Raw genomic sequence first — 15,531 nt, 5'->3', positions numbered from 1 at the left:
AATATGTTGCGTATTACAACGTACAAGGATTCGAATATTGTTGGAACAGCACGTGCTTTAGTAATAGCAGCCTCGCGACATTTCTAATATCAATATGTTTGTGTTTGTTAATTAGTGAATAAGAAACCGAATATCGGATTAACTCTTGGTTTGCACCACGTGTTTCTCTGCATAGTGCGCAACAAAAGTCCAACAATTGAACTTTCGGTGTGTACCATGAAATATCAAAGTTCATTGGGTGATATTATATACGAGTTGCTGCAGTCGTTCGAGCGAGTGATAGGATTTACCGAACCGTCCTCAGTTTGTGGTAGGTCCATAGTTTAGTGTCAGTATTGTTTGTTAACGTCGCACGTGGATGGGAGCCAACAAAACCATATTAATATTATTGTAATAACCCCATAACATTACACATCATAGCGGAATTCAGGCGGTGTTCCAGTACAAACTCTTAGAAATGAACTGCGTTATTGGTGATGTTTACGCTGTTAATTGATTGTATAACATTCTTTTTTTTATTGTGTATGAATTTGCTCTTGAAAGCACGTGGCCTTTGACGTCATGGCGGAAACTGAAGAAGTGAAGGACACTGGATACCATAGAACGCTTATTGCAGGTAAAGTTGATATACGTTTGAGTTAATGTAACAGAAAATAGTTGGTGTTTTCCATTGATTTGAAATATATTTTAATATGGTGTTGGTACGATTTCCTCACTTTAGTAATAATAAACGCACTGAAAATAAATCGATGAACAACAATCAATCCCACTTTGTTGAAATGATTCACTTTGTAAGCTTTTTCCCTTCTCGCAATGTCGTTTTACAAAAGCCTGTTGACATTAATTGACTTTCCATTCAAACTTTAGACAAGTTCTTATTTACCTCATTACTTCCAGTTAGCTGTTATGTAAGTTATATTAGTTCCTCAACAGACGTAAGCAGAAACAAAGCTAATTTAAAACTTTTATTAGAAGGATGTGGGGAATAAGTTACAAATTGCTGTGAACCAAAGCTATCGTATTTTCCGGCGTCGAAGACGCTATTTTTTTGTCCAGAATAAGTCTTAAATATTTACCCTGAGTCTTCCAGGCCGAAGGTTACGTTGCTCATAGGCCTAAACCTAAGCCTAGAGGAAGCGTTTCATTACTAGACAGTAATCAAAGCCGCTGTACACGACCCAGAATGAAATGTATCAGTACTTAGTATTAAACAACAAATAAATAAACAAGAACAAGTAACCGTACATATGATGCCGTAAACTGGCACTCGTTTTTAATTCCTCAGGTTTTTAGAATGGCGTTACTGCTGGTAATAATACGTGTATCCTAGTGGTAATAATAAAGTACACGCCTTCAAAGGTGGATATGATAAGCATATAGCTCACAAGAAACGAGAAGCTGGTAAGAGGATCTACGTAACGTAAGTCACTAAACAATCCACGAAACATTTTGATAAGATTGATGCAACCTTATTCTTATCTTTATCCTTTTTTTTTTTTTTCAAAATTTAGCTAAACAAAATAGGGGACGTCTTCGATGCCGGGAAATGCGGTATATATTCACTATGTTTGCCTTTCAAACGGGGACAGACCGATATTCCGCAGGCTGATGTTGTTAAATAATTCGTCCTGTTTCTGTAATTATTATAATGATAATTTTAATTGTTTTGAAGAGATTGAAAACTTTAATTACAGGTAACAATAATGTATATCTGATCATAAATCAGTATCAAAATGTTATCAGTTTATGTCCCTAACATAACGTTATAAACATACCATTGTTTATGTGTTAATAAAAACATGAATGAATATTAGGCCTACACGTGTAATTGTGTTTCTGTTCAATTTTCGAAACTACGGCTTTTTGGAATATCGGACTACAACCTTTCGTGTCTTTTATTTGCGTCAACATATGTAACATTCTCCCAGAGAAATATATCAATGAAGAAGATTTAAAATAAAGGGGAAGGAAGAGGAAACCAAGTATGGTGTTTCGAATTTGCCAGTTTTATCCTTTTCTAAGCAAGTGGATTTCTTTTCTTTTGTTTTTTATGTAGTGTGAAAATTTTGGCTGAATAAAGAAATTATTAGTGTAATGTTTTATTTATAGATTTAGAGGTAAGTTTATGTGCAATACAACCGTAATGATGTGGTTCTTAATTGGAATTGAAGTGCAACAAGCATTGATTAGGGTTTCAGAGAATGTTTTAAATATTAATGTTAATAACATGTACAAAGGACTTATGTGACGAATCCTAACGTACAAAATATTTATTCAGATTAACGTATATACGTGTTGCCAAAATAAAACTGTAATGCTAATGCTAATAACTTTTAACTTATTATGAACAATGACACGAACTTAACGAACTGTGAATAGATTATTTTCAGGATCGAAACATTAATAGTCTGACCGTTACATTTATTAACACACTTGTTTTCACATTACTTTGCATTCTGTCTTCAAAACGGAAACATTGATACATTTTGTGGAGTAATGGTATCTTTCGCAATCAAAGAAAGAAGAATTAACCCTACTATTTTATCTACAACTATGGCCCGGTATTGCAAGGTGGATAATGTACTCGACTCGTACTTAATCAGAGGGTCGCGGGTTCGAATCCCCGGCACATTATAACGCCCCCTCGCCCTTTCAGCCGTGGGGAAGTTATAATGTGACGGTCAATCCCACTATTCATTGGTAAAAGAGTAGCCCAAGAGTAGCTCATTATCACCCACTCGCCAACTCTTTTATCAACGAATAGTGGGATTGTTCGATACATAATAACTCCTCCACAGATGAAAGAAAGATCATGTTTGATTGGACAGGGTAACTGAAAGACAAACTACGTTTTCTGAAAGCCAGTAGCAGTTACACACTGTTTATGACTCCGTAGAATTTTTTGACATTTATTTTTATTTTTTGTAGTTTGTGTTTTTTATCAGTATTTGGTTGACAAATATTAAGTGAACTTCATACATAAACCAAATACAGTTTAATACTATTAACTAACTACATTTGAGCAACACACTAATACAAGCAATGGGTAGATAATATAAAAACTACAATAGCTAAAACATCAAACGAGATTCTCTGACTACTTGTTTTAACTATTTGTGACCAGTTCTGCTTATAACTGGCTTTGTTGTAGGCTGAGCTCTTCGGTTTAAATACATGACTTCAGTTCGGCTGGTTTTGTTAAAGGCTTAGCTCTTCAGTTTAAGTACTTCTCATCAGTTCCGTTTATAACTGGTTTTGATAATTAAAAGCTTAGTTTTTCAGTTTAAGTACATGCCACCAGATCTGCTCATAACTGGTTTTGTTAAAGGCTTAGCTTTCAGTTTAAGTACTTGTCATCAGTTCGGCTTATAACTGGTTTTATTAATTAAAGGCTTGGCCCTCCAGGTGCTGCACAGTTTCAAACAGCTCTCTCGTTGTATCAGATCACTGTCGTATCGGAACCGGTATAACTTTCTCATGTTGGATAAAGTTTAAGAAGTTGTCAAATCAACGTGATCGTATGTTCTTTATGTCATTCTATGCATCACAATACTTTCTATTGATTTTTATGGATGAATAAAGTGAAGTGGCAATATTACTTATACTTCTCATTGTATATCGCTCAAAAACACAGCATTTCAACTACACGTTAATTATAAATCGCTTCTTTAAGCTATGCCTAGTGTTTAACTGAATGTGAGCAGCTGATTTCGTTCAGAGATTTAAAATATTGCGCATAAAACTAACGAATAGACAAACATATTATATCCATTGTAATAATTCTTAGCGAGTTTCCTTATTACCTTTCACTTCGATGTGTTGGGTCTAGATAATATAAATCTCCTTACATCATTGTTACAGATATAGTATAAAATAGCAGGTTTGAAACTTTCTTTGTTGTCAACGTATTTTAATGAAACAATTTTTAGAATATCGATCAGTTATACATCCACTCACCACCAACAACAAACAAAATATGTTGATCATGCTCTACACTTCGGTATTCAGAAACTTGAGATCAGTTAAACAGTTGTTGTTGTAGAAATTGTTCCTTTCAATTGTACTTCACAATTACCGTGGTGAATGAATAAATCAAACACCTTGAATGGAAAACGATTTTAATTGTTAATTTTATCATAGTTGCTTAGTAGTTGGAATCATTTAAGTATCAGTAATAAAAGGGCATACTTGCAACAACTCAATAGAATGTGCAGTTTTATTCACAGAGGGTTTAGGGATCCAGGGCAAAATATTTCAGAAGCTTTTAGAAATGAGCTTTATAAATAAGTCAAGTATATTTCAATACTGTTTAGCAACTACAAATCTGAGTAATACATAAATACAAGAGATGGATATGTAAAATAAAAAAGTATTGATTCTTACAATAATTATAAATCAAAAAGTTTTTTTGTTTAATAGCCGAGCAAGTATTTGTGAAAGAATACATAAACTGAAAGTTACAAAGTAACAGCTGTAAATGAAATGACTATATATATAGTGACACAGTTACAAACATGTTTTCAATTGGACATGGAGTTTGTATGTTTTATTTTTCTTAGGTGGGAGAAGGGCGTCAATCCGGGCGGAGTAGTTACACCTCCTCCCCTCAAATCTATATTTGCATACTGTTACTTTGTGCTGTTAGGGTCACCTTAAATTGTGTTACAAAGGTGGGACTTAGGTGTCAGTAATTATTGTGTTTTACTTGTGATTATTTTGATACCTATGCTATACTGTAAAAGTAAAATATGTAACTATTCTTTGTATGTACCATTTACTGTGGTTTTCAGGCACTGAAGACCAATAAACGTCTAGTAGAAACTACATATTAATATTCGTAGAGGAGTGTTATTGTTTTCAATTAAGCACAAAGCTACTCAAGGGACTATCTGTGCTCTGCCCACCACGGGTATCGAAACCCGGTTTTTAGCGTTGTAAGTCTGCAGACATACCGCTGAGCCACTGGGGAACTCATAGAGGAACTGAAAAAAAAACAAGCATATCACATTCTCTGTTTGTTGCCAGACTAATACACTGCTTGAAGATAAAAAAAAATAAATTTACCTTTAGTGTAAAGTTACCTTTATAAACCTTAAATAAATTATAATTCCTTTGCTTTTTTCTCTTTGTATAAAGATTTATCACGAATGTTAACTCTGGCCGGTTTTTAGGTTTGCTGTGTACGATGTAAATCCTAGAAGTTATTTATTTACAAAACAAGCCGATACTTTTATTAATTATATGCCCAGTTATTGCACCAAATGAACCAATTACTATTTTATGATGCTCACCGTTATCAACTTTTCATAAATTCAAATAGCTAGACACAAAATAGGGGTTCATTCGCTCGTGTACTGTATTGGTTGATACCGTTTTATTATATCAATGACAAGTCATTCTACCTTTTGGGACCTGTTGGTTTTTAAAGACCCAACCAATGGCCGCAGTTTCTTTCAGCCCTTTAGAAATGGACTAGTCCATGTAACTTAACAGAAGGCCGTCGAGCTGACTTGCTTTGTCCCATTTTTCAAAATGGGAGGGGGAATGGGAGATAAAACGTTGAGATGATACTATCTAATGCACTAACTTTTCTGTGTGAGGGATGGGTGGCCATAAGCGTCTGCGCAGCTATTCTTGACTCACGTTACCTACCCGCGGGTACCTGTATATGTCGTCTAGTAACTACTTGGCGCGCACCTGGCAGTTGTTCCCTCACCTCACCGGCCCTTTTCTCTGAAATATTGACTAGAGAGAAAAAACAAATTAGCCGTTCGATGTGCGCAAGTCTGTATTAGGATATTCACGATTCACGAGATCGTGAGAGAAAATTAATAGTTTTTGCTAATATGTTGCGTATTACAACGTACAAGGATTCGAATATTGTTGGAACAGCACGTGCTTTAGTAATAGCAGCCTCGCGACATTTCTAATATCAATATGTTTGTGTTTGTTAATTAGTGAATAAGAAACCGAATATCGGATTAACTCTTGGTTTGCACCACGTGTTTCTCTGCATAGTGCGCAACAAAAGTCCAACAATTGAACTTTCGGTGTGTACCATGAAATATCAAAGTTCATTGGGTGATATTATATACGAGTTGCTGCAGTCGTTCGAGCGAGTGATAGGATTTACCGAACCGTCCTCAGTTTGTGGTAGGTCCATAGTTTAGTGTCAGTATTGTTTGTTAACGTCGCACGTGGATGGGAGCCAACAAAACCATATTAATATTATTGTAATAACCCCATAACATTACACATCATAGCGGAATTCAGGCGGTGTTCCAGTACAAACTCTTAGAAATGAACTGCGTTATTGGTGATGTTTACGCTGTTAATTGATTGTATAACATTCTTTTTTTTATTGTGTATGAATTTGCTCTTGAAAGCACGTGGCCTTTGACGTCATGGCGGAAACTGAAGAAGTGAAGGACACTGGATACCATAGAACGCTTATTGCAGGTAAAGTTGATATACGTTTGAGTTAATGTAACAGAAAATAGTTGGTGTTTTCCATTGATTTGAAATATATTTTAATATGGTGTTGGTACGATTTCCTCACTTTAGTAATAATAAACGCACTGAAAATAAATCGATGAACAACAATCAATCCCACTTTGTTGAAATGATTCACTTTGTAAGCTTTTTTCCTTCTCGCAATGTCGTTTTACAAAAGCCTGTTGACATTAATTGACTTTCCATTCAAACTTTAGACAAGTTCTTATTTACCTCATTACTTCCAGTTAGCTGTTATGTAAGTTATATTAGTTCCTCAACAGACGTAAGCAGAAACAAAGCTAATTTAAAACTTTTATTAGAAGGATGTGGGGAATAAGTTACAAATTGCTGTGAACCAAAGCTATCGTATTTTCCGGCGTCGAAGACGCTATTTTTTTTTGTCCAGAATAAGTCTTAAATATTTACCCTGAGTCTTCCAGGCCGAAGGTTACGTTGCTCATAGGCCTAAACCTAAGCCTAGAGGAAGCGTTTCATTACTAGACAGTAATCAAAGCCGCTGTACACGACCCAGAATGAAATGTATCAGTACTTAGTATTAAACAACAAATAAATAAACAAGAACAAGTAACCGTACATATGATGCCGTAAACTGGCACTCGTTTTTAATTCCTCAGGTTTTTAGAATGGCGTTACTGCTGGTAATAATACGTGTATCCTAGTGGTAATAATAAAGTACACGCCTTCAAAGGTGGATATGATAAGCATATAGCTCACAAGAAACGAGAAGCTGGTAAGAGGATCTACGTAACGTAAGTCACTAAACAATCCACGAAACATTTTGATAAGATTGATGCAACCTTATTCTTATCTTTATCCTTTTTTTTTTTTTCAAAATTTAGCTAAACAAAATAGGGGACGTCTTCGATGCCGGGAAATGCGGTATATATTCACTATGTTTGCCTTTCAAACGGGGACAGACCGATATTCCGCAGGCTGATGTTGTTAAATAATTCGTCCTGTTTCTGTAATTATTATAATGATAATTTTAATTGTTTTTGAAGAGATTGAAAACTTTAATTACAGGTAACAATAATGTATATCTGATCATAAATCAGTATCAAAATGTTATCAGTTTATGTCCCTAACATAACGTTATAAACATACCATTGTTTATGTGTTAATAAAACATGAATGAATATTAGGCCTACACGTGTAATTGTGTTTCTGTTCAATTTTCGAAACTACGGCTTTTTGGAATATCGGACTACAACCTTTCGTGTCTTTTATTTGCGTCAACATATGTAACATTCTCCCCAGAGAAATATATCAATGAAGAAGATTTAAAATAAAGGGGAAGGAAGAGGAAACCAAGTATGGTGTTTCGAATTTGCCAGTTTTTATCCTTTTCTAAGCAAGTGGATTTCTTTTCTTTTGTTTTTATGTAGTGTGAAAATTTTGGCTGAATAAAGAAATTATTAGTGTAATGTTTTATTTATAGATTTAGAGGTAAGTTTATGTGCAATACAACCGTAATGATGTGGTTCTTAATTGGAATTGAAGTGCAACAAGCATTGATTAGGGTTTCAGAGAATGTTTTAAATATTAATGTTAATAACATGTACAAAGGACTTATGTGACGAATCCTAACGTACAAAATATTTATTCAGATTAACGTATATACGTGTTGCCAAAATAAAACTGTAATGCTAATGCTAATAACTTTTAACTTATTATGAACAATGACACGAACTTAACGAACTGTGAATAGATTATTTTCAGGATCGAAACATTAATAGTCTGACCGTTACATTTATTAACACACTTGTTTTTCACATTACTTTGCATTCTGTCTTCAAAACGGAAACATTGATACATTTTGTGGAGTAATGGTATCTTTCGCAATCAAAGAAAGAAGAATTAACCCTACTATTTTATCTACAACTATGGCCCGGTATTGCAAGGTGGATAATGTACTCGACTCGTACTTAATCAGAGGGTCGCGGGTTCGAATCCCGGCACATTATAACGCCCCTCGCCCTTTCAGCCGTGGGAAGTTATAATGTGACGGTCAATCCCACTATTCATTGGTAAAAGAGTAGCCCAAGAGTAGCTCATTATCACCCACTCGCCAACTCTTTTATCAACGAATAGTGGGATTGTTCGATACATAATAACTCCTCCACAGATGAAAGAAAGATCATGTTTGATTGGACAGGGTAACTGAAAGACAAACTACGTTTTCTGAAAGCCAGTAGCAGTTACACACTGTTTATGACTCCGTAGAATTTTTTGACATTTATTTTTATTTTTGTAGTTTGTGTTTTTATCAGTATTTGGTTGACAAATATTAAGTGAACTTCATACATAAACCAAATACAGTTTAATACTATTAACTAACTACATTTGAGCAACACACTAATACAAGCAATGGGTAGATAATATAAAAACTACAATAGCTAAAACATCAAACGAGATTCTCTGACTACTTGTTTTAACTATTTGTGACCAGTTCTGCTTATAACTGGCTTTGTTGTAGGCTGAGCTCTTCGGTTTAAATACATGACTTCAGTTCGGCTGGTTTTGTTAAAGGCTTAGCTCTTCAGTTTAAGTACTTCTCATCAGTTCCGTTTATAACTGGTTTTGATAATTAAAAGCTTAGTTTTTCAGTTTAAGTACATGCCACCAGATCTGCTCATAACTGGTTTTGTTAAAGGCTTAGCTTTCAGTTTAAGTACTTGTCATCAGTTCGGCTTATAACTGGTTTTATTAATTAAAGGCTTGGCCCTCCAGGTGCTGCACAGTTTCAAACAGCTCTCTCGTTGTATCAGATCACTGTCGTATCGGAACCGGTATAACTTTCTCATGTTGGATAAAGTTTAAGAAGTTGTCAAATCAACGTGATCGTATGTTCTTTATGTCATTCTATGCATCACAATACTTTCTATTGATTTTATGGATGAATAAAGTGAAGTGGCAATATTACTTATACTTCTCATTGTATATCGCTCAAAAACACAGCATTTCAACTACACGTTAATTATAAATCGCTTCTTTAAGCTATGCCTAGTGTTTAACTGAATGTGAGCAGCTGATTTCGTTCAGAGATTTAAAATATTGCGCATAAAACTAACGAATAGACAAACATATTATATCCATTGTAATAATTCTTAGCGAGTTTCCTTATTACCTTTCACTTCGATGTGTTGGGTCTAGATAATATAAATCTCCTTACATCATTGTTACAGATATAGTATAAAATAGCAGGTTTGAAACTTTCTTTGTTGTCAACGTATTTTAATGAAACAATTTTTAGAATATCGATCAGTTATACATCCACTCACCACCAACAACAAACAAAATATGTTGATCATGCTCTACACTTCGGTATTCAGAAACTTGAGATCAGTTAAACAGTTGTTGTTGTAGAAATTGTTCCTTTCAATTGTACTTCACAATTACCGTGGTGAATGAATAAATCAAACACCTTGAATGGAAAACGATTTTAATTGTTAATTTTATCATAGTTGCTTAGTAGTTGGAATCATTTAAGTATCAGTAATAAAGGGCATACTTGCAACAACTCAATAGAATGTGCAGTTTTATTCACAGAGGGTTTAGGGATCCAGGGCAAAATATTTCAGAAGCTTTTAGAAATGAGCTTTATAAATAAGTCAAGTATATTTCAATACTGTTTAGCAACTACAAATCTGAGTAATACATAAATACAAGAGATGGATATGTAAAATAAAAAAGTATTGATTCTTACAATAATTATAAATCAAAAAGTTTTTTTGTTTAATAGCCGAGCAAGTATTTGTGAAAGAATACATAAACTGAAAGTTACAAAGTAACAGCTGTAAATGAAATGACTATATATATAGTGACACAGTTACAAACATGTTTTCAATTGGACATGGAGTTTGTATGTTTTATTTTTCTTAGGTGGGAGAAGGGCGTCAATCCGGGCGGAGTAGTTACACCTCCTCCCCTCAAATCTATATTTGCATACTGTTACTTTGTGCTGTTAGGGGTCACCTTAAATTGTGTTACAAAAGGTGGGACTTAGGTGTCAGTAATTATTGTGTTTTACTTGTGATTATTTTGATACCTATGCTATACTGTAAAAAGTAAAATATGTAACTATTCTTTGTATGTACCATTTACTGTGGTTTTCAGGCACTGAAGACCAATAAACGTCTAGTAGAAACTACATATTAATATTCGTAGAGGAGTGTTATTGTTTTCAATTAAGCACAAAGCTACTCAAGGGACTATCTGTGCTCTGCCCACCACGGGTATCGAAACCCGGTTTTTAGCGTTGTAAGTCTGCAGACATACCGCTGAGCCACTGGGGAACTCATAGAGGAACTGAAAAAAAAACAAGCATATCACATTCTCTGTTTGTTGCCAGACTAATACACTGCTTGAAGATAAAAAAAAATAAATTTACCTTTAGTGTAAAGTTACCTTTATAAACCTTAAATAAATTATAATTCCTTTGCTTTTTTCTCTTTGTATAAAGATTTATCACGAATGTTAACTCTGGCCGGTTTTTAGGTTTGCTGTGTACGATGTAAATCCTAGAAGTTATTTATTTACAAAACAAGCCGATACTTTTATTAATTATATGCCCAGTTATTGCACCAAATGAACCAATTACTATTTTATGATGCTCACCGTTATCAACTTTTCATAAATTCAAATAGCTAGACACAAAATAGGGGTTCATTCGCTCGTGTACTGTATTGGTTGATACCGTTTTATTATATCAATGACAAGTCATTCTACCTTTTGGGACCTGTTGGTTTTTAAAGACCCAACCAATGGCCGCAGTTTCTTTCAGCCCTTTAGAAATGGACTAGTCCATGTAACTTAACAGAAGGCCGTCGAGCTGACTTGCTTTGTCCCATTTTTCAAAATGGGAGGGGAATGGGAGATAAAACGTTGAGATGATACTATCTAATGCACTAACTTTTCTGTGTGAGGGATGGGTGGCCATAAGCGTCTGCGCAGCTATTCTTGACTCACGTTACCTACCCGCGGGTACCTGTATATGTCGTCTAGTAACTACTTGGCGCGCACCTGGCAGTTGTTCCCTCACCTCACCGGCCCTTTTCTCTGAAATATTGACTAGAGAGAAAAACAAATTAGCCGTTCGATGTGCGCAAGTCTGTATTAGGATATTCACGATTCACGAGATCGTGAGAGAAAATTAATAGTTTTGCTAATATGTTGCGTATTACAACGTACAAGGATTCGAATATTGTTGGAACAGCACGTGCTTTAGTAATAGCAGCCTCGCGACATTTCTAATATCAATATGTTTGTGTTTGTTAATTAGTGAATAAGAAACCGAATATCGGATTAACTCTTGGTTTGCACCACGTGTTTCTCTGCATAGTGCGCAACAAAAGTCCAACAATTGAACTTTCGGTGTGTACCATGAAATATCAAAGTTCATTGGGTGATATTATATACGAGTTGCTGCAGTCGTTCGAGCGAGTGATAGGATTTACCGAACCGTCCTCAGTTTGTGGTAGGTCCATAGTTTAGTGTCAGTATTGTTTGTTAACGTCGCACGTGGATGGGAGCCAACAAAACCATATTAATATTATTGTAATAACCCCATAACATTACACATCATAGCGGAATTCAGGCGGTGTTCCAGTACAAACTCTTAGAAATGAACTGCGTTATTGGTGATGTTTACGCTGTTAATTGATTGTATAACATTCTTTTTTTTTATTGTGTATGAATTTGCTCTTGAAAGCACGTGGCCTTTGACGTCATGGCGGAAACTGAAGAAGTGAAGGACACTGGATACCATAGAACGCTTATTGCAGGTAAAGTTGATATACGTTTGAGTTAATGTAACAGAAAATAGTTGGTGTTTTCCATTGATTTGAAATATATTTTAATATGGTGTTGGTACGATTTCCTCACTTTAGTAATAATAAACGCACTGAAAATAAATCGATGAACAACAATCAATCCCACTTTGTTGAAATGATTCACTTTGTAAGCTTTTTCCTTCTCGCAATGTCGTTTTACAAAAGCCTGTTGACATTAATTGACTTTCCATTCAAACTTTAGACAAGTTCTTATTTACCTCATTACTTCCAGTTAGCTGTTATGTAAGTTATATTAGTTCCTCAACAGACGTAAGCAGAAACAAAGCTAATTTAAAACTTTTATTAGAAGGATGTGGGGAATAAGTTACAAATTGCTGTGAACCAAAGCTATCGTATTTTCCGGCGTCGAAGACGCTATTTTTTTTGTCCAGAATAAGTCTTAAATATTTACCCTGAGTCTTCCAGGCCGAAGGTTACGTTGCTCATAGGCCTAAACCTAAGCCTAGAGGAAGCGTTTCATTACTAGACAGTAATCAAAGCCGCTGTACACGACCCAGAATGAAATGTATCAGTACTTAGTATTAAACAACAAATAAATAAACAAGAACAAGTAACCGTACATATGATGCCGTAAACTGGCACTCGTTTTAATTCCTCAGGTTTTAGAATGGCGTTACTGCTGGTAATAATACGTGTATCCTAGTGGTAATAATAAAGTACACGCCTTCAAAGGTGGATATGATAAGCATATAGCTCACAAGAAACGAGAAGCTGGTAAGAGGATCTACGTAACGTAAGTCACTAAACAATCCACGAAACATTTTGATAAGATTGATGCAACCTTATTCTTATCTTTATCCTTTTTTTTTTTTTTCAAAATTTAGCTAAACAAAATAGGGGACGTCTTCGATGCCGGGAAATGCGGTATATATTCACTATGTTTGCCTTTCAAACGGGGACAGACCGATATTCCGCAGGCTGATGTTGTTAAATAATTCGTCCTGTTTCTGTAATTATTATAATGATAATTTTAATTGTTTTGAAGAGATTGAAAACTTTAATTACAGGTAACAATAATGTATATCTGATCATAAATCAGTATCAAAATGTTATCAGTTTATGTCCCTAACATAACGTTATAAACATACCATTGTTTATGTGTTAATAAAAACATGAATGAATATTAGGCCTACACGTGTAATTGTGTTTCTGTTCAATTTTCGAAACTACGGCTTTTTGGAATATCGGACTACAACCTTTCGTGTCTTTTATTTGCGTCAACATATGTAACATTCTCCCCAGAGAAATATATCAATGAAGAAGATTTAAAATAAAGGGGAAGGAAGAGGAAACCAAGTATGGTGTTTCGAATTTGCCAGTTTTTATCCTTTTCTAAGCAAGTGGATTTCTTTTCTTTTGTTTTTATGTAGTGTGAAAATTTTGGCTGAATAAAGAAATTATTAGTGTAATGTTTTATTTATAGATTTAGAGGTAAGTTTATGTGCAATACAACCGTAATGATGTGGTTCTTAATTGGAATTGAAGTGCAACAAGCATTGATTAGGGTTTCAGAGAATGTTTTAAATATTAATGTTAATAACATGTACAAAGGACTTATGTGACGAATCCTAACGTACAAAATATTTATTCAGATTAACGTATATACGTGTTGCCAAAATAAAACTGTAATGCTAATGCTAATAACTTTTAACTTATTATGAACAATGACACGAACTTAACGAACTGTGAATAGATTATTTTCAGGATCGAAACATTAATAGTCTGACCGTTACATTTATTAACACACTTGTTTTTCACATTACTTTGCATTCTGTCTTCAAAACGGAAACATTGATACATTTTGTGGAGTAATGGTATCTTTCGCAATCAAAGAAAGAAGAATTAACCCTACTATTTTATCTACAACTATGGCCCGGTATTGCAAGGTGGATAATGTACTCGACTCGTACTTAATCAGAGGGTCGCGGGTTCGAATCCCCGGCACATTATAACGCCCCCTCGCCCTTTCAGCCGTGGGGGCGTTATAGTGGGATTGACCGTCACATTATTTGTTGGTAAAAGAACAGCCCAAGAGCTGGCGGTGGGTGGTGATGATTATCTATCTTCCCTCTAATCTTACACTGCTAAATTAGGGACGGCTAACGCAGATAGCCTTTGTGTAATTTTGCGCGAAATTTAAAACAAATTAGAATCTACAACTATATGTCTCCGGAGTTATGTAAATCGATATATGGACAATTTCTCATCTAAATATTTATTATATAGTCTACCATTTTATTTATTACTTTTTTAAAACATCTTAAATTTGTTTCAAAGTGAGAATATAATTAGGTAAGTAGTTTGGTAATTATGGCATGTGTTTTTTAAGTTGAGAAGCTAATCATTGTTGTAAACATTTGGTACTTTGTTGCATAAAATTAACGTCTCATTAGAAAGAAATGGTTCTGTTTCAATAAAATATTTGTCAAACGCATTTTTCACTCAAATACAAGACTGGAAACTACAAAAGACATACAAAAAACAGTTTTGTCTGAAAACGAAAACTATGACGATTCAATTCATGTAAAGAAAAACTTAGAGCAATTGCCCACAATTGAAACAGCGTTTAAAAACTTATTGAATATTTATAAAAATTAGAGAACTTTTGGTGGTTGACTTCATTTGATTACCATACTTAAGTCTTATAAGTATAATTGTTAACAAAGTATGTATCTTATGCTTTATCGAAGTAACACGAAATTTTGCAAAAGTCAGTATTTATAAAGAGGAATACAACGCTAAAAGTTAGTGTTTTCAAACTAGATTTTAGTAATCATGGGGCCCTCCGCTAGTACAGCGGTATGTCTCCGGATTTACAACGCTAAAAGCAGGGGTTCGATTCCTCTCCGTGGGCTGAGCAGATAGCCAGATGTGGCTGTACTATAAGAAAAACACACAAACACATTAGTAATCATGGAGATAAGACGTTGTCCACGTAAATCGTCTGGTGATGCTGATAGGATTTCGTAATCACCCTATTCGGATAACGTTGATTTGAAACAAATCTTGCAAATTACTGTTTGGTTTTTTTCCTCTCTTATTCAGTTATTCATAATTCTATGAGATAAAGTAAGTCATAACCTGAACAGGATATGAAACAAGAATGAAAAGAGGGGGGGACAACATCACACGCATTAAACCACACTTAAAATGTTCCGGTTTG

General features: G+C 34.6%; 1 protein-coding gene across 1 annotated transcript in view; it reads left to right on the top strand.

Moving 5' to 3' along the window:
* The first annotated feature begins 11,693 nt into the window (after window positions 1-11,693).
* The window catches only part of LOC143235819 (kazrin-like), a 134,695-nt gene continuing 130,857 nt past the window's right edge, over window positions 11,694-15,531 (top strand). The window contains exon 1 of the mRNA XM_076474013.1: window positions 11,694-12,299. Coding sequence (XP_076330128.1) covers window positions 12,245-12,299 — 55 coding nt within the window. The 5' untranslated portion in view covers window positions 11,694-12,244. The remainder of the gene's footprint in view (window positions 12,300-15,531) is intronic.

The sequence above is a fragment of the Tachypleus tridentatus genome, chromosome 12 (genome assembly GCF_004210375.1).
Source record: "Tachypleus tridentatus isolate NWPU-2018 chromosome 12, ASM421037v1, whole genome shotgun sequence".
Lineage (NCBI taxonomy): Eukaryota > Metazoa > Arthropoda > Merostomata > Xiphosura > Limulidae > Tachypleus > Tachypleus tridentatus.
Note: the sequence above shows the minus strand (reverse complement) of the source record. Positions and strands in the feature narration are given on the sequence as shown.